The following is a 20,969-nucleotide window of genomic DNA, read 5'->3' as shown; positions in this document are numbered from 1 at the left end:
AAAAATTGGAACATACTTTACTGAAGTACTTAATTTAACATTACACAGTTATTTGAAATGACTCTTGGCTCTTTAGAGCAAGTCTTAGATACAAGAAGAAACAACATCAAGAAGGTCTGATGATCACAAGGTCTGATGAAATCAATCACATACATCTTAATAAAAAGAAAAGCATGAATGTATGAATTAGTAATCCTTTCCATTCATTTTTCATAGAGTTCTGAGCATTCACTCAGTCTAACATATGATAATTCCCTGCAGAAATACCATTAGCATGTATGAGTAAAATATTATTAATAATAATAATAACAACAACAAAAACAAAAAATACATACTATTTTGATAATGTGAAGTTTCCAGTCCAGTGGGGATTTGGGTCCCAGGAAGGGATAGGGTGTGTTTTGAGACTTACTGTTAGTCCACTAACCATGCAGCTATTTGTCTGGTTGAGCTTCTAGTGGAAAAAAAAAAAAACAACTATGAATAACCTATAAACTGAATAAATGGATCATTGGCCCAATCCTAGTTGCTCAGTTGACAAAGGAAATATTCATCAGTATAACAGAAACATTGGATTATTTTTCTCAGTTTCAGCAACTAAGCATAATTGATTATTTTTAGTGTTCACAGCCACTTACCACATCCCTTAACTTTCTGCATTACTCATAAATTCCAAGAAGAACTGTCAAAATGATTCATGAGGTCTCTCTAGATTTTAAGACACAAATTATTTGATATAATGTCAGATAATGAGTAAGCATGTGTAACTGGCAAACCTGGATTCCATGCATTGTAGATTATCCAAATAATAACATGATTAAGCTACATAGTTTTTATATACGTCACCGTAATTAATTTTTTTCCCTCGAGTTTTAAACAATTCAGTAGGCTCTTAGTTTTGTCATAAGCACACTATTATTAAGAGGCACTGTGTTATCCAACTTGCTTTCCTGTTGCACAGATGTGATTGCACACCTGGATATGTAGGTGAACATTGCGATATTGACTTTGATGACTGCCAGGACAACAAATGTAAAAATGGAGCACAGTGTACTGACGCAGTTAACGGGTACACATGCATTTGCCCGGAAGGATACAGGTGAGGAAGATCTGAAGACAATAAAAACATGTGTGTCTTTCTAAGTCACATTTTATTTTTTTGAAATACTGATTTTTCTATTTGTATTTAGTGGCTTGTTTTGTGAGTTTTCGCCGCCAATGGTTTTACCTCGCACCAGTCCTTGTGATAATTATGAATGCCAAAATGGAGCCCAGTGTATTATAAAAGAGAGTGAACCAATCTGCCAGTGTTTATCAGGCTACCAGGGTGAGAAATGTGAAAAACTGATCAGTATAAATTTTGTCAACAAAGAATCCTATCTACAAATTCCTTCAGCTAAGATACGTCCCCAAACCAATATCACTCTTCAGGTAAGACTGCTTCTGTTGCAGATTCTAATCTGGAAAATGGTGTAAATGATCTTTCATAGTGTGGAAAAATACCCAAAATGTATTGGCTCACTTAAACAGCTTTTCACAGTTTAAACTAAAAATAAGTAAGAACACTCGAATAACTCTATCATACTGAAGTATGGGCTTATTGATTGGAAGAGAAAGAATTTTGTCATGTTGTCAGTGAAGGAAGAATTTCACAGTAAAGTAATAGGCTATAGCAGTAAATTCAGAAATTCACTTGCTACAGCATTTTGATTTAATATTTTTAGTTCTAAGTGTTTCTTTCTTTTAATTAGATTGCCACGGATGAAGACAGTGGGATCCTTCTCTACAAAGGTGATAAAGATCATATAGCAGTAGAGCTGTACCGTGGTAGAGTGAGGGTCAGTTATGACACAGGATCTTATCCAGCCTCTGCGATTTACAGGTGAACACAGATTTAAAAATAAAAATTAAGAAAAAAAAAAGTAACTGAAACAAAACATGTCTTCATTTTTATATCAAAATCACGTATTTTGAATAGATGGTTAAAAGAACTACTACATGCAATTTAATGTATTTTCAGATATTTCATAATTAAAACATTGCCAAAAGACATTATCTTGCTTTGAAAATAACTCTAATGCACATGTCAAAAAGATAATACATTATTTGATCCATTAAAACTGAGTAGGAGTTAGCCTTTCAACAGAATATTTATACATTTGTGTAAAACTCACATGTGAAAGGTTTTTTTTGTTTTGTTTTGTTTTGTTTGTTTTTTTTCCCATGTTGTTACTGCCAAATAGTTTTCTAGCATGCAGGGTAAAGTGCAGAACTATACAACTATACTGCATAAGCAGAAATGAAATGGCAGTTTAGTTTCTTTTCTGTGTTAGGCAGTCTTAAAAATTGGGACTTTTCCCTGGCAAGAGAGGAGAAAGCTAAAAATTTGATTCTAAAAAAGGCACAACCCTTAAAAAATAAATGTTTTTTGCTTCCAAAGTCATCAAGAGATAGAATCCACATCTGTTTCTTAAGTCAAATTTCTCTGATTTTCTGAAAAAAAATACTAACTGAATTTCCCAGGTTTTCTTGTCACTCTTTTCAAGGATTTGCGTACAGACATGGCAAGAGTGAGCAAAAAGACAACAGGCATCACTTCACCTATTGTTACAAATACATCCAGTAGTGTTAATATTAGTTTTCCCCAAATCTTCATTTTCTATATTTACACATCTTACATTGTAAAACTATATCTAGTGAGTATTTGCTTGCTGGTAATTCTAGTAGCTGACACTGTTCTGATATGACATTGAAAGTAAATGATTTTTATAAATGATTGCATCCAAATGGCAATATAAAATCAAAATCTTAGGTCTGTGTAACAGGGAAACAATGCTAAACTTTCTTAGGTAATAACAGCAAGGGAACTGTGGTTTTAGTAGTGTTCCACGGGGAAAAAAAAATACTAAGTTAATTAATAAAATCATATCCTTTTACAAGAAGGATCTGAAGATTGCTCCTGTTTTCTGATGCAATATATAATTTAAAACTTTGTTTACAGTTCCATTAGATGGTTTAACCTGTGGAAATACTATATGTATTTTAATTGTATATATTGTCTTATATTAAAAATAGGATTTGACTTTACAGAGGATTTAAATATTTAACAGAAATTTAAAATTGCAAAAAAGAGTAAGGCAAGCTGCACTTCACTAAGCAAAGATGAGATGCCTGAAACAGAAGTCAAAAACAAACAACAACAACAAAAAGAGTAGAGAGATTAAACCAACTTAAAATAAAGTTTTATTATATAAATGGCAGTCAAGAAATGGTGCGTTGAGAAGGTGTCAAGTGGGAGCTTTAAGGCCTGCAGAGGTGCTTGTAGTAGCAATAAAACAAAGTTACAAACAGATGATTTAATCATGGTAAATATGGAGAATGAACAATAACAGCAGTCTAGCTTCGTAGAGTGAATGAGAACTGCTTTACCAATGGGAGTTGACTGCAGGAAGAGCCACCATCCCCAAAACACTCGTAAGTAAATATGAGTAACAAGATAAGATGATGGCAGTGCCTAGATCAATAATGAACATCAACTCATTGGAGATGGTTAATTTGGAAAAGTTGATCCACTTGGGTTTTGTTTGGTCTGGACATCCATTTTTAAATGTGAAATGTTTTGTTTGTTTTTAATATGCATGTGTATATATATATATAAAACTATTCATTTTGTAAAACAGTTTTCATCATATATTTATTGGAAATATGGGAATATTTCTTCACAAATCATTATTCTTCTACAGAGTTCCAGAAGCTTTAAATCAGTTTTTCTTACAGCTTTTCATTAGGATCTATGCATTCAGCTCTTAATTCTCCAGTGGGAAATGGGCTAGAAGTAATGTAAGTGCATTGGCAGGAAATATTGCACAGATATGCTTTGTGTTTATTTCCCCTTTAATTTAAACCACTCTTAGCTAGGAGAGCTCCTCTTTCTGCAGTAAATTTTTACTAGTGAAACAGTTAAAAACTAGAAGCTTTTAATAAACACATGCTCTTTACACATTATGTTTTATACTTCCCTGGAATAATGACCTCTTTCTATAAAAACACATGTTCTGTGTTGCTCTCATCCTTTTAAATACTGTAGTGTGAAAGGTTGATAAGTTGTAAACTAACATAAGTTGCCTTGGAATAAGAACATTATATCTGGGCTTCTTGTTTACTTGAGTCAAAAAGTCGTATCCAATTTTAATTCTTGTAACAACTTTTTTTTTTTTTTTTTTTTTTTTTTCTGGATTCATTGAAATGTGTTAAATTTATCCTGTCATTTTTCTTATTGCTTGACCACAACAAGCAACCGCTACTGATTTGGATAGACCATACTCTTTAGGAATGATAAACTCCACCTTTTTCTTCCCCCCATTGAAACTCTCAGTCAGTCCACCCTCCTGCCCATTCTCAAAAACTGCTTATTCTGCCAGTGTCTGCATTGTATGTTTGTCTATTCATGTAGAGCTCAGCTTATGTAAAACATGCATGCTACTATGCAGATCTTATATCCATATGGGTCTGGGCTTGTCTCCATAGCTGAAGTTGGTAATAAATAGCTAAGAAGCAGCTTAATGTATCACAATTGTAAACGACTCTGTGAGTGTTTCTGATCTGTTCCAGGGCAAAAGCAGTTAGGTTAATTAAAACATCATTAAAGATGTTATAAGGTAATTTCTTTGATTTTTGCCCAGAGATTTAGAAAGATAATCATTTTCCTTTATACTGGTTTTGTAATAAGAAGAGCTTACTGTCTATATGACTGTCCATCTCAGCCTAACATCATACAATTGGATCATTTAATTTACATTTCAAAGGCTTAAGCTAACCTATCTGATGGCATTCTAAAGCAAATAGATGCTGCCATGGGAATGGTTATGTCAGGTCTCTGGACTACAGCTCATTGTCATAACTTCCATACACTCATACATTCAGCTCTTAACTCCAATTAAAAATAGGCTAGAAGTAATACAAGTATAATGATGTATTCAGACCTGGAATTACTCAATTCAGAGACTTACTTCTCTGATGTACCTAAACTGTGCTTAAGTGCAGAGTAGCTACCCTGCACTTAAATATTTACTGTATAGTATTGACGCTGGAAGTACAGACAGCCATTTCTTGTACTTAGCAACATTAATGTGTAGGCTTGTCCTTGCACAGCATAAGTAACACATTTGAAGAAAGCCTTCTCTGTATGAAACATTTCAGGCATTCTCCTGCTAGTGGGTTCATATATTGTTAGTAAGCAGAAGGAAATGGTATACGTAGGCAAAACAACAGCAACAACAAAGACAGTAAGACAATCACAGTACAAGCCAGAAACTAAACACAGAAATAAACAGGCCTAATAAACACAACAAATTATCTTATTGCTAGCATCAGTAGAGCTGCCCAGACCAATGATGTGATTTTCTCTGGCAGGCCTAAAGTTAGATGTAGTTCCATATTCCATGAAACTATAGGTTTATATATCACTGGAGTCAACTCAAGCCTTCATACTTGCAGAATATGTAAACTCACTACTTTGCAACGTGTAGGATACACATACACACATATTGAAAAATCACATTGTTGTATAAGAAATACAAACTGTTTATGTGTTTGGCTTTCTGCCTAGTAAATGTATTTCAACTCATGTTTAGAATATCATCTGTATTTTCACAGTTTATGATTTGATGAGGACAGGAATGACAATGAAAAGTGGCTATTAACTACAATGCATATTACTAATAGAGTGATATTGAAGGAATATAACGTATTGACTCTTATGCATGCCTGTGTGTCCTAGTACAATCTAGTTTTCCAGAAACTGTAGTCCTGGAGAAGTTTTGTTCTGAAGTTGTACTAACTATTAAAGTGAAAGATCAGAATGGTTCTAACCAGAATTAAATGTTTAATATTTATTTTGCAGTGTGGAAACTATTAATGATGGCAATTTCCACATTGTGGAGCTGCTAGCCATGGATCAGATTCTGTCTTTGTCTGTTGATGGAGGAAGTCCCAAGATAATTACCAATTTGTCCAAGCAGTCCACTCTGAATTTTGACTCTCCACTGTATGTAGGAGGTAAGAGAATCAGCTAATTTTGTCTGGTAATATACATTAATAAATACATAGTAAGAGACTTATTCATTGAGATAACACTTTAAAGTGAATTTTGAGCAGTTGATCTCAATAGTTTCAATTTTAACAAATAGTACTGGAAGAGTGGCTAGTACTCTAAAAATAAATAATGCTGTAATTTTCTACTGTTCATTGTAGCTTTTTATTGTAAGGAAGAAGTGCACATCATTTAGCTACCTGAAGATTCAATAATGCCTATTCAGAAAGGGTAGAATGGTAGCATTCTGTTTTGGTCATGTTTTACATTTCTATTTCACTGTACAGGTATCTGCAGGAAATGATAGCAAGATATAAAGACCTGAAGTATAATTTCTGTCTTGAGATCTTATTGCATAGGGCTGATAAGAGTTATTGGTTCTTTGGTTTGGTAAGATGGGAACAGACTGGATAGTTGCCATACATTATGTGGCAGGGTTGTTTGGGGAGTTTTTTGGTTTGGTTTTGTTTGGTTTGCGAAGAAATCATTCTTTCAGTAAAACTGGTATTATGTTATTGTGTAGATAAACACAGAACACTTCTGATTATTTTCTGTGATTTACTGTATAGAATTATGGATTCAAGCCCATTTTTAAACAGCAGTTTTTGCTGAATTTTTGATGGGCCTTCATAACCTAGGTTAAGAGTCACAAACTTCAGACACCACTTTGTACATTTTCACCATCATGGGCAGCAGGTGTCATTCTTAATAATCAGAGCTTCAGCATGGTTGTTAATTGGTGTCAATTTTTTACCAGTCCTCAACTTCTACTTAGTTTAACCTCACACTCTTATGGGAGACTTCTAAGGAGTCTCCTTCTGATGTGTTCTTTCTGTAAGAAGAATACATACTTTCTTTGTCTTTATCATTGTAGTGTTGTCCAGTTCTTAAGAACTCTTTTGTGTCTAAGCTTTTTTGACTTGAACATGTTCACTCTCTGCAAAAATAAAGGTTATACCACCAATAGTACATTCATCAGTCACCTTTTTTCTCTATCAAAGGTTTTATCCTCTTTCTAAATATTCTAATATTTCTAAATACAGAAGACCTCAAGGCAGCTTCTTAGATTTCTTTGTAATGGGAAAGACAAACAGAAAGTTCCTTTTGTTCTGATCAAGAATAGTCTATTTCTCCCATAAAACCAGAGTAACAAGTGCCTCAGCTGCAAGAGATGAGGGATGAATTTTGTCTCTAAAAATCACCACTCTTCCTTTGAAACACTTCAGGTATTTTGTCATGTCTTTTTGGATTTGGTCATTGCCTCCTACTGTCTAAGATGAAAAGAAGTACAGGAGAAAATTCAATATTATTCATTGCTCGTCATACCAGCAAAGAAAATAATTGTTATGAAATATATGAGCTGCCTTTAAAATTGCCTTGTATCACACATCTTCAAAGGAGGATTGTGTTGTGGAAGCGTATCTATTTTTTCATCTGTTATCATTTCCGCAGTGTTATTTATATAGTGTCCTGTGTCACATTTTTTTGGAAGGAGAGATGGTCCTGTATTCTCAGAAGATGCTATGTGCTTCCTTACTTGTATTGTCAACATCCATTTGTTGTTTAATGACTACTAAGACCAGTTTTACCACTTCTTGAAAATTAAGATTAGTGCAGAATGATTGCCCTATCTGTTGTGGGCATCTTTTAATGAAATGCCAAGTACAAGCATTTATTTTGTGCAGGGCTAACACTTACTGATTTGTGACATATGGTTCTCTTCCTTGCTTCTTCACCTTGCAGGTCTGTGTCTCTGTGAGAAGAATCACATTAATCTGCATCATCCTCTTGAGGTATCAAAAGAAATTATTTTCAGAAATGACCTTTTCCTACTGCGGTCTGATTCCTAAGAGCAGGAGTCTTTTTCATCATAAAGCATATGCTTTAGAGATGTCCTGCATTCCCTCTATTTCTGTTCTTCACATTCAGGATCCAAGCAGAAAAATTCTTTCAGCTATTGTAGAAAATGTTGGTCCAAATCAGAATGAAAACCACTATTACAAGTGTGTTATATACAATGTGTTATTTGAAGAAAAAAAAATGAAAAAAACGCTTTTATGTTCCTTATATTTTTATATTTATCTTCTTTAAAGTTTCTCAGATGGTTAAGTTGTTGAGTTTCACTCTTGTATTTTTATGTTACTCATCTTTTTGAGATTCATTCATTTTTTTTGTACCCAAATCTATGTAGAATTTTTAAAGAATTTGATCACACATTTCCTTCAGTTAAGAACTCAAATTCTCACTAGAATTTTATGCAGTATTCTTGTCTTTGCCAAAGTCTTAGTTTGACACCTATATCATCATGTAGCTTACACTTACTCTTATCACCTTTCTGTTAAAATGGCATTTCTGGTAAGCATCACCTCAGCTGGCAGCATGAATGAAATTCAGACTTGACAGCAAGTCCTTGTATGGTTCTCTCTCTCTCTCTCTTTTGACAAAGCTATTCTTGGGTCACGATTATTTTGGCTGGTTGGGAAGAGGGTAATTTAATCTATTTTTTACAGAAAGGGGGGTAATCAATTTATACTTTTGTGTGTGTGTGTGTGATGTTTTTTCGAACTCTGTGGCTCTCTTTTGAAGTCAGACCATACACTAGATATTTTTCAGTTGTTCTATAATAGATCTCAGTAAATCTTACTGAAAGCCTATGGCTTTTGGTAAGAAGTCTAAAGGGAGAAACTTTCTTCTCTCTTCAACAGGGTCACAGGCTTCACTGATACTTCATATTCTACTTTCAGAAATTAGAGTATATTTTACTAGTTGAGAGTGACATCTTGTTTCACAGAAGTCGCTATTTCTGACACAGGTAAGGCATCAGCTGCTTTTCATTTGCAGCTGCTCTGCTCTAGCAGCTTCTTAATGAGATGCTCATTTTCACAGAATCACACAGAAAGGTTGAGGTTGGAAGGGACCTCTGGAGATCATCTGGTCCAACCCCCCTGCCAAGTAGGGTCACCTAGCGCATGTTGCACATGATTGCATCCAGGCAGGTTTTGAATAACTCTAAAGAAGGGAGACTCCACAACCTCTCTGGACAACCTTTTCCAGTGTTCTGTCACCCTTACAGTAAAGAAATATTTTCTCATATTCAGGTGGAACTTCCGTGTTTCAGTTTGTGCCCATTGCTTCTTGTCCTGTCACTGGGCACCACTGAAAAGAGTACAGCTCCATTATCTTGACAACCACCCTTCAGATATTTGTATACATTCATAAGATCCCCTTTCAGTCTTCTCTTCTCCAAGCTAAACAGGCCCAGCTCTCTCAGCCTCTCCTCATATGACAGATGCTCCAGTGCTGTAATCATCTTTGTAGCCCTCTGCTGGACTTGCTCCAGTAGCTTCATGTCTCTCTTATACTGGGGAGCCCAGAACTGGACACAATACTCCAGGTGAGACCTCTCCAGGATGAGTAGAGGGGCAGAATCATTTCCCTCAACCTGCTGCCAACACTCTTCCTAACCACCCCAGGATACCACTGGCCCTCTTGGCCACAAGGACACAATGCTGGCTTATGGTTAACCTGCTGTCCACCAGGATTCCCAGGTCGTTCTCCACAGGGCTGCTTTCCAGCAGGTCAGCTCCCAACCTGTACTGGTGCATGGGGTTATTCTTCCCTAGGTGCAGGACCCTGTATTTGCCTTTGTTGAACTTCATGAGGTTCCTCACGGCCCAGACCTCCAGCCTGTCCGGGTCCCTCTGAATGGCAGCACAGCCCTCTGGGGTATCAGCCACTCCTTCCAGCTTTGTGTCATCCACAGACTTGCTGAGGGTGCACTCTGTTCCATTGTCCAGGTCAGTGATGAATAAGTTGAACAGGACTAGACCCAGTACGGATGCCATGGGGACACCACTAGCTACAGGTCTCCAAGTAGACTCAGTGCTGCAGATCACATCCTTCTGAGCTCTGCCATCCAGCCAATTATCAATCCACCTCACTGTCCATTCATCCATCCCACACTTCCTGAGCTTGCCTATGAGGATATTATCGGAGATAGGGTCAAACGCCTTACTGAAACCAATATCCACTGCTATCCCCTCATCCACTCAGCTAGTCATTCCATCATAGAACACTATCAGGTTTGTAAAGCATGATGTCCCCTTCATGAACCCATGTTGGCTATTCTTTCTTATTCTCCACATGCTTGGAGATGACCTCCAGGATGAGTGACTCCATCACCTTCCCAGGGATGGAGGTAAGGCTGACTGGCTTGTAGTTTCCTGGGTCCTCCTTCTTGCCCTTTTTAAAGTTTGGGGTGACAGGGGCTTTCTTCTAGTACTCAGGCACCTCTCCTGTTCACAACCTTTCAAAGGTGATGGAGAGTGGCCTAGCAATAACGTCCATGAGCTCCCTCAGCACTAGTGGATGCATCCCATCTGGGATACTCACATGGATTTGTGAGTATCAAGTTTGCCCAAGAGATCTCTGATCTGATCCTCTTTGACCAAGGGAAAGGCCTCCTTTCTCCATACTTCCCCCCTTGTCTCTAAGGTCAGAGATTCCTGAAGGCTGGTCTTAGCAGTGAAGATTGAAGCAAAGAAGGCATTCAGTAATTCTACCTTCTCTGTATCCTTTAAATTTAATTCTTTATATTCTGCCTTCTCTGTATCCTTCTCTGTGTCCTTCATTTTGACAGTGTTATTGTATGCCTGTTATTTAATAGAGCCCTTACCATCTGCTTCCTTGGGCAGTAGATTTGGTAACTTAGCAGGTTCTGTGACCAAAAGCATAAAGGAGAGTAGAAAGGAGGGACAATGTCAAAGCCGCTCTCTTACCTCTCAGAAAATACAGCTGAAATATGTCTGCATCATTTCCGTGGCAGTTATTTCCTAAATGATAAAGTTTTGTCTAAAAATTGTCAGAGAAATATTTCTAAAGAAAAGGAGCAGCATTTGCACACATTTTGGTCTTCTAACACTTGCTAACTTGCTAGAAGTATAAACTGTACAGGCTAAAAGCTTGCATATATTTTTCAAAATGTCTTCCGCATTAGAAATCACAGAGAAAAATTTCTCTGAAACATGTGTCATATACCTCATATTCTATTGTGTGATATATTCTTATATGCTTCCCATAAGTCATATCTAAAATTCCTGACACTTGCATATATCTAGTTTAGCATTGTATTAATATACTTAGTTTGCAATGGATAAATTCAGTGCATCTATTCTCCTATTAGGTGGCTCAAGTCATATGCCTAAATGTTTGCTGAGTGTTGCTTTCAAGGGAAACTTTGTGGTTAAGAGTCCATCATGACTTTGCCTTGACTCTAAATTTTGGAAATACAGCAAATAGTTTTGAGGAAATGGAAATTAATGATTGTTTGCAGTCTGAGTCCTTTAATATAATAATCCTAAGTCTATTTTACTTAGGTGATAAGATCAGAGAAGATTAAGCCTTCAGCAGTATAGATACAATATTATTAATTCCTATAATAACTGTAGAATAGCCCAATGAAATTATAACGTGTAAATGAAAGGCAGGTCTACTTCATTCAGTTGCACAGGCATTCCACAGTACTCTTAACTGTTCATTCTGAGTAACTGTATAAAAATATTAGAAGTTTACAGGGTTAAGGAGCAACAGTGCAGAACATTAGATCTTTCTCTCATTATCTTACTAAGTACCAGAATTAAAACTGTTAATTTTGCCTATGAATTCACCTATGCAGGTAACGAACATATTTGTTTTCAGGTAAACAATTTTTTTTTTTTTTTTTTAATGCTCAATACACTGATTTCCTTTACTTATTAGTCTCAGGAGACACTGAAGATTTGTGCATTAATTATTTGAATTTAATGTCTTAAGGACTAATTAATATAGGGCAAAATGTTGGCAATAAATTTTAAAAAAATAGAAAGGCAGAATAATAGGAGAAAAAGCTTTATTTTTAAAAGGAAACAACGTTTAAGAGTAGTGTTTGTCTGAATTGTCAGAAATTACTAAAGTAACCCAAAGGAATGATAACTAAATTACATATGTGTGACTCCTGACCCAATCCCACTTACAATTATAGACTACAACAAAGGAAATATTCTGAAAATAATGAGCATTTGTACTACCTATAAATATCTACAAATAAGTATTTTGATATTGAATTATTGTTATTATTGTCTATCTTTGATTGCAATGGTAATAACAAACTATGAGTGGCTTTTTTATTAATCTTCTTCTAAGGCATACTGAACAAAAGTATTTTTGAAAGTAATGAAACCTCCCTCACTTGAGCTTTTCTTTTAAAGAATATTCACTAGCAAAATTTCACATTCAAAATGTGTATGCCAGCTCCAAATTGATGACCTGGTCCTACTAAATTTTTCTGGATTTGAGCATCTTAGCAGTTGATGCATTATTTTTGTAAAATGCTACATTTCAACATTTTTTTTTTCAAGATTCAGACAATATCTTAGACTTAATTTCATTACACCAATAACAGTCATGTACCCAAACCTTTTCACAGTTGTGACCTTCCTGTATGAACTCCTATATTCATCTCTTTAGTTGGAGCTAAAGACTTAACAGTTTTAGAGTTGGTTTTCATGCATGCTTGACAACCAGGACATTTTCCAAATGCTAGCTCATTGCACATTGTTGTAGGCTGAATTAATTAGGAATTCTGTGTAGGCACAGAATTAATTAGGAATAAGTATATATATATATTTAATGTATTAAAATATATATTTATATTTATATTTATATATTTAGTATATATATTTATTTATATTTTATATGTTTTATTATATTTTATTTATATATATATTTATAAGTATATATATATTTAATGTATTAAAAAATAATGAAAATGGTATAGAAAACTGTACCAAAAATGTATTGATTATTTGCTACTGTTCATTTCCTAGGCATGCCTGTGAAAAATAACATTGCAGCTTTACGCCAGTCTCCAGGCCAGAATGGCACAAGCTTCCATGGTTGCATCCGTAATCTGTATATCAACAGTGAACTCCAGGATTTCAGAAATGTGCCACTGCAAGTGGGAATTCTGCCAGGTTGCGAGCCTTGTCATAAGAAAGTTTGTGTGCATGGAACATGCCATGCTACCAGCCAGTCAGGCTTTTCCTGTGAGTGTGAAGGAGGATGGACTGGACCCCTCTGTGATCAACAAACTAATGACCCATGTCTCGGAAATAAGTATGTCCTTCCTCAAGACAAAATAATAGTGTAATATGCATATAATTATCCTCTAATGTATATTTTTTTCATAAAAGTTCACTCTTTTTTCAACAAGAAACAAAATACACTGAGCATGTAAAAGTGAAAACAGCATCCAGAATATAGTGTATTCTTTCCATAAACTTAATGAAAAAGTTCCCTGTTTAGGGGAGCAGATACACACATCACACTGTAGTTCTGCCTAAAGCCTTAACATGGGATATAATTGGAGTCTGTGCTCCTACATACTTCTGTACTGGCTAGTTATGTAATGAGTAATGGTGATGCAAGTGCAACTATTGGTATGATACTTAACACAAAAATAATTTCAAAGAATTTGCAAATGAAAAAAAAAATGATTATAATTGTATAGAAATGGGGAAATACAATTATTATTATTTAAAGTGTTGTCAAACCTTGATACAATGGATGTATCTAATAGTTTTCATATTTCCACAATACCCAATGGTGTATTGGTCCCAATGTTTTGGCTGAAAAATAGATTTCTACCTTTGTGGTAAACCTCTGTTTAAGTATGTGTATGCTAATTCTTTTTATAGACTTCAAAGAACATTTTATATTGGACATTTTCTCTATGTTCATAGAGAGGGTCATGTATATGTGCGTGTATCTATATAGAGATATGAAAGTATTTATATGTATGTGTATTTATCTTACCGATTTGCTACAGAGACAAGTAAAATTTCTTGGCTCATGATCTCCCAGCACAAGAAGATCAGAAACTTCAGAAGTTCAGAGTACTTCATGTTGTGTTGGTCACGCACAACAAAGATATCATTCTGTCTGCCCTTAAGGGACACTGTTCCACTGTCCTTACTGCAGTTTGGTAAACACTATTTTTTTTTTTTTTTTTTCTTTTTTTCCAAGGGTAAAGTAGTCTGGCCTGGACTTTTTTAGTACTCTGGCCTATATAGTTTTTGACTTTTGATGACCAGTGTCCTGAGATTTCTAGGACATTCTAATACAACAAATTTTGACTCCAATATAAAATTACATTTAAGTAATCTTTTGACATAGTGTGTGTTGAGAGTCTGACCCTTTAAAGCTTTATACACTAGATAGCATGCTTTGTTTACATCGGTTATGGACTGTTTCAGTACAATTGAGTTTTGAACTCTTCCCAGAGGCATAGCAGTGAAATTCTGAGGCATATCATTGTAGCACTTCATTGTCTATGAATCTTCTTTCTTATACTGTTTGCTTTTACAGTTGCTTAAGAAAGAAAGAAAGTCACAGCAGGTTAAAAAATATAAACGCAGTGTCTATCACATCCATTTTATACCTTAGGAGTTAAAAATAAGGATCTGCATCATTAAGTGCTATAAGAGAACCTAGATAATTTATTTGAAGTATCTTTGAAAAATGAGATTATATATAGATTCTTACAACTATATGCATCTATACCCAAACTGAGTACTTCTTGCCATCAATTACAAAACTTGGCAAGTATCAGAAACATACAATTTGGAATTTCTTTCATGGATGGAATTAAGTGAGCACAATATTAGTATTTTGTTAGCTCTTGCAAGTATTGTTTTTGTTTCAGTTTTATATAGTGCTGTGAGCTTTTAGCAGAGAAAGCCAAACCAAAATTCTTTATTTGGAATGAAGGAGGTTTCTCTTCTTTAGTTTCTGGGGGATTTGATTTCTTGATGCACCTCTAAATCCTGCCTATTGAATAGGTGCATTTTGTCTGCTTAGTACAATATGATGTTCCACTTTATCTGAGAAACAGAGTTACTACAGTGACCTCTGTTTTGAAAATGTAGGAGATCTTTTAGAGATCCTTGCACACCATAAAAAGCTTAGGACTTTGATTTATTTTACATAAATCAAGATGCTTGAGTTAGGAACAAAGTGACCAAAGTTTGCTAGATAGTTGCTAAAGGAAGAAACACATTTCTGAAGAGTAAATTAGACCTCAAGTGGTCTAATCACCTTATGGATAAGCTTGTTTTTCTTCATGAGTGTGTGGGGAGCCTATGGCAATTACAAATCTAAGGAGTGCCTGACATAGGTACCTAAAATTAGATAAGCTGAAACTGTGCCTGAACGTTTGCACTTAGCTTGATGTTCCTTGCAGTACAGTCTGAAGATGATTTTTTTTTTTAATGAAATCCTTCAAAGAACACGTGGAAGCAAAAGTAAAAGATTTGGCATTAGTTAAGATTTAATCATCTTGCATAATGAGGAACTTGGAGGTGCTTAAACCACTAGTTAAATTTCACATCTGCAGTGATTAATCCCAAACTGGATATGTGGATGGAGGCTGTGTGTTGCACCATTTGAAAATCCTGTGCTGAGAGTGTCTTCCCATACTCTTTTTCTTTCTAGTTAACACCATGGTAAAGCACTTGGGCAGAATAAAGGGTACAGATAGAGAACAGTAGCATAGCTGTCATCAGTGAGTGGAACTTGGTGACATTTTAAACTAAAAAAGGTTTTTAATATCTAAGTCAATTTTGTCAAAGTTAAAAAATGTGCATTCTATTCGATTTCACCATAATTCTTATTGTAGAGTACAAAGTAGAGTACAAAGGAAAATGTTTCCGGAAATACTATTATCTAAAAAATTTGAAAATGAGATGTTCTTACCAGAACTCTTCTTTTACTATGAAATGACATTGTTTTTTTTTTTTTCTTCATCTTCCAAATTGAAACAAAGTATTTTATTTTAGATTGAATGTATTTTTTATTTTTCATCCAAAGCTTTTCATTTATTTACTTATTTATGTGCCTGCCACAAACTGCTAAGGAGTCTGTGGGCTCAGAGATCTTACAGTACAGGGAGGAAAAACATTACAGTGACCATGACCTTGAGTGTCAGGATTGCATTCCTTCCTGCAGAGGAATCTTTGCTGTCTCCTTACAAAACAGTACATAGATAGAAAACTTGTGTGAGACAACAGTTAAAGGAAATGACATTATTTCTAGGAAGAAAGTTACTGACCGTGGGCCACCAAATGAACAAAGGGAAGTGTTATTATTGCAAGTCTTTGGTGATGCTTTCAGAAGATCAGTTTCCCTAATCCTCAGCTTATACCTAGGAACAGGTAATTAGACATCTTTCCTTTGGCAAACACCATTTCTCTCAGAGAAGAAAGACTAGCTTTGTGTTCCCATGCTGTACAATCAGAACTTAAAAGATGCAGCTTAACTCACAGCCTTTTTGTCTAACAACAATCTGAGCCTGCCCCAAATGTTTGCAACAGCCCAATGGAGAGAGTTGCTAGTTTAAATCCTTTGGGTGAGACCTGATAATATGCAACTTCATCTAGTGTGAGTTTCTGCACGAGTACTAGATGAGTACTGCCAGCCATTTGTGAAGACCTGACTCATATGTTACATGACCATGCCAATGGCAGTTTTCAGTGCAGACTGCTGCATTTGATGGGGGGGAGGGTGGGTTAGGACACATGTTCAGCTTTGAAATTGCCATTGCTTGGAACAGAAAAGCTTTAGCTAGGAAGTATCTGACCTGTCTTTGTGCTGGGAGCCCCATGCTTCATGAGTGACAATATGCTTTTATAAATGATAACAGAATCTCAGGTGAGTATCCTTTTCTCTACTTAATTCTAATGGATTACATTTGGGCTTGATTTTGCCGTGTTCTTGAAAGCATGCTACAAATTTAGGTAGACAGGAAATGATGAATTGAATAACTATGGACTATAAAATTCTTCCATAACACATCTACAGTGGTTGTTTTCTGGTGAGACAGAGTTCTGTACTGCAGCTTGTTTTGTGTAAACCTGCATACCAATTATAAGAAGCTTATAAACCACTTCACTGCATCTCACTGAAAAAGTCCATTAGAAAAAAAAGCAATTTCTTCTGAGTACAGTCCAAAGTATTTGTAGTTAATGTTGCTTAGCCTGAACTTTGATGAATAATTTATTTTTATTCTCTTGGGCTTGTTTCCCCTGTAGATGTGTGCATGGTACCTGCTTGCCAATCAATGCATTTTCATACAGTTGTAAATGCCTGCAGGGACATGGGGGAGTCCTCTGTGATGAAGACGAAATGCTGTTTAACCCCTGCCAATCCATCAGGTGTAAACATGGCAAATGCAGGCTTTCAGGACTTGGGAAACCATATTGCGAATGCAGCAGCGGATACACGGGGGACAGCTGTGATAAAGGTAAAAATAATAATAATAATAAAATCATTTTATTGTTTTGGTCTTAGAAAAAAAAGGGTTGTTTTATTAAAACATGAACAGCCAACAACATTACCAACTTTTTTTTCCCCACAATGCACACATTTGTTGTTTTTGACCATAAGAATTTATCTCAATGAGAGAAAAATCAAACTTTTCCCATGAATTTATTTACATTTTGAAGATTTTTCATCAAATGTTTTGCTGTGAAAACATTACTTTTTTTTTTTAACCTTTATTCAGAAACACATTTTTACTATATTTAACTATTACCTTTTACCTGCTGTATCTTTCTGTATTTATTGTTTCTCTGCCTTCTGCAACTGAGAAGCCAAATCCAATGATTCTGCTCCTAGTTTTATCACAAACTCTACTTTTGACCTCTCAGCTTCAACTGATTTATCACAGCGAATTATGCAGGTGAGATGGATGAAAACAGGATGACTTTTCCCCCTACCTTTTTCTTTTTCCTTTGTCTATCAAAGCTCTCCCTTTCCCTCTTTCCCTTACCCCAGATGGCATTTATTTTGTATTGTACGTAGATCTGAATAGAAGAGAAGAATATGGTTGTAGAACTTTAAACAGATGTCTCATTTTTAGCTGGTTTTGTACCTCAGTAATTTATGAAGTTAGTGGAATGTAACTTGTATTAAATAACAGATTGAATAATATTAAACTCCAGGTCTAATAAATTAAATTGCATGCTCTCTGAAACATTTCCCTATGGTAAATAGAACCAGCTGCTAGCAATGTAGGAACAGAAGATGTGTATTTTTATAAAAGGAAAAGATTTAAGCTTCCAATTTTCTTGTCATTGTAATAGCTTTGTATTTATGGTTTACATATACATAATATAAACTTTACTGAAAATAGGAGGTATAGGAAATAAAACTCAGCATTAATCAAATTATGTTTGATAGAACCACTAGTTTCCATTATGCAGCCTGACTCAAACTTTAAAATATCAATCCCAACCGCAATTAGAAACACAGCATCTTCTTTAGCAATCTCAACCCTTCTGTGACCTGTATCTCAAAAGTGTATCTCTTATTTTAAATGTTGTTTTCTGCAGAAATCTCTTGTCGAGGGGAACGAATCCGAGATTACTACCAAAAGCAGCAAGGGTATGCTGCGTGCCAGACGACCAAGAAGGTATCGAGACTAGAATGTAAAGGAGGATGTTCAACCGGGCAGTGCTGTGGACCACTAAGGAGCAAGAGACGGAAATACTCTTTTGAATGCACTGATGGGTCGTCATTTGTGGATGAGGTTGAGAAAGTGGTGAAGTGTGGCTGTACAAATTGTACCTAAGTGTCCCTGTCACACTTGTCTTTTGAAAATGTTGTATACTTATTGACCGTGTCGGACTAATTAATGCTTCATAGTGGAAATATTTGAAATATATTGTAAAATACAGAACAGACTATTTTTATTATGAGAATAAAGACTTTTTCTTCATTTGAAAAAAGATTCAAGTGCTTGAACTGAGACTTCTCATAACCAAGAGGAGCTTTGAAGGAAAAAAAAAAAAAAAAAAAAGACCTGGTAACATTGCAACAGTGATGGGAAACTTAACTGCTTTTAACACGGATTCTTCTTTATAACATGCTGAAGATACACTGACACTATACATATTGACTTCCAACTTAACAGCTCAGAGATGAAATGTTGGCCAGAACATGAGTCTTGTTTTTTCACTTTCGTATCAGTATATTTGATTGTTTTGACAGATCATACCAATCAGTTACCTATGGATGGGGATGCATTATGAGTGAAAAGAATCAGATTATACAGAAATAACAATTGTCTGAAATACATTTTATCCTTGGTATTATTAAGCATCTTGAGAAGATGGGGTCCCATTTAGTGGATGGGAAATGGGAGATATGAGAATATACTATAATCTTGAAATCTCCTGATGATGTATACTTTTATGTCAGCATGTTAGCAAAAGAAGCATACAAAAAGTGTTTATCTGCCCTTTTCCAGTATTATTTTTTTGTAATATAAATGTTTGGGGGATTATAAAAATAGATTATTGATGGATAAATTAGTAATAATATGGATTTCTGTTTCTATGAGTTCTAAAACAACTCTATACAGTATTCAGTTTCATTGAGAAATATTTATTGTATCAAAGTACATTGTACTTAACCCTTTTAGGCCATCCCTCTTACTGTTTTTCAATGCTTTAATATATATTAATTTATATTTGTCCCAGTATTTTTGTATTTTTTTTTAAAGAAAAGGACTTAAAAATCAGAATTTTTTGCAATAGAACTAACGTAGCATGTCGTCTTGGGGTAAATGTTTTCAGTCTGTTTTTTCCTCCCTTTCCCCTTCCCTTTTTCTTTTCCTTAGAATCTGACCACTTGGTGTCACTGAATCTGAAAGTGATGACAATCTGCAGTTTTCACGTACCGCAGATATTCAGGACACCATCCAAGAACCTATAATGTATGACAGAAAATGTCTTTACACTAGATGGCAACTGTAGAGAAGTTAATTTTCCCTATATACAGTACTTACAGAAAATAAGATGGCGTGTAGAAAATGACATTAGAAAGTAGACCTTTATAAATTAATATTCCCATGAAGCTCTTTACCTTTTTTTATAAGAAAAAAAAAAAAAAAAAGAAAGAAAAAAAGGCTGTGCGATCAAGAACTGTGACTTTCCCCAAATAATAAAACTACTTTACTGCCCTAATGTTCCCCATGTTAACATGTTGCTGCTAAATTATAATGTAGATTTGGTAATCATTAATAGTGGGTTGTGTTCTTCTCTCAGTAAAACCCAGGGTACCCTGTAAAAATGCAGATGTTTTTCAATTTTATTTTATTTTATTATTTTTTTTTTACAAAAGAAAAAAAAAAGTTAGATGTACATGTGTAATGCAGTGTGCTTTGTCTTATTTGGACTGATATCAGTAATGTTACTGATGTTTGTAAATTAAACAGATATTTACTTCACTAACAGCTTTTATTTGTATTCTTCTGAGAAGTTTAAGTTGTCTAACAGCCTTTAATTGAACACCTGTAGTTGCAAAGAATATTTGGTAAAGGAAAAAAAAAAAGAAGAAAAAAAAAAAAAAAAGAATAAAACCCAACCCTACTTCTAGTGTATTCATTGCTGCAAATCTGAAGAAGGAATTATCTTGGGATTATTACACCTACAAGCAGGGATGTCTGCGAATGTCAGTTCCTTATGAACACAGCTGAACTCATAGCAAAATTAATAAAAGACATATAAATAAAGTGCACTGCATGAAAAGACAAATTTCCTATCCTAGCTTTTTAATGGTTATACATATGGCAATTTGAGAGTTGTTTTAACAAGTAGTTTGCTTCTTCAGAGAGCTTCATGTTCACTAATCTTGGGCAAAATATTTTAAATGTCAGCAATTGGATGGGATGATGCCTAAACAGGTTTCACTCCTGTAATATAATTTTTGCATATACTTCTGTATTTATTTTACTCATTCTGCATTAGAAATTGTCTCAATCTCTAATGAAACAGCTTTTGGC

General features: G+C 35.0%; 1 protein-coding gene across 16 annotated transcripts in view; it reads left to right on the top strand.

Annotated features, from left to right (window-relative positions):
* SLIT2 (slit guidance ligand 2) overlaps nucleotides 1–20,518 on the top strand; it is a 256,661-nt gene extending 236,143 nt beyond the window's left edge. For 13 of the 16 annotated variants that reach the window (XM_035323812.1, XM_035323806.1, XM_035323807.1 and 10 more), the window contains 7 exons: nucleotides 962–1,099; nucleotides 1,191–1,431; nucleotides 1,752–1,882; nucleotides 5,903–6,057; nucleotides 12,955–13,243; nucleotides 17,215–17,426; nucleotides 18,517–20,518. In XM_035323812.1, the coding sequence (XP_035179703.1) occupies nucleotides 962–1,099; nucleotides 1,191–1,431; nucleotides 1,752–1,882; nucleotides 5,903–6,057; nucleotides 12,955–13,243; nucleotides 17,215–17,426; nucleotides 18,517–18,755 (1,405 nt within the window). In that variant the 3' untranslated portion in view covers nucleotides 18,756–20,518. Of the gene's footprint in view, nucleotides 1–961; nucleotides 1,100–1,190; nucleotides 1,432–1,751; nucleotides 1,883–5,902; nucleotides 6,058–12,954; nucleotides 13,244–17,214; nucleotides 17,427–17,775; nucleotides 17,865–18,516 lie in introns of all 16 variants that reach the window. The other 3 variants (XM_035323813.1, XM_035323808.1, XM_035323814.1) reach the window with 3 other exon arrangements.
* The last annotated feature ends 451 nt before the right edge of the window (nucleotides 20,519–20,969 follow it).

The sequence above is a fragment of the Oxyura jamaicensis genome, chromosome 4, assembly GCF_011077185.1.
Source record: "Oxyura jamaicensis isolate SHBP4307 breed ruddy duck chromosome 4, BPBGC_Ojam_1.0, whole genome shotgun sequence".
NCBI lineage: Eukaryota > Metazoa > Chordata > Aves > Anseriformes > Anatidae > Oxyura > Oxyura jamaicensis.
The sequence above is the reverse complement of the archived record's forward strand: the minus strand, read 5'-3'. Positions and strand labels throughout refer to the sequence as shown.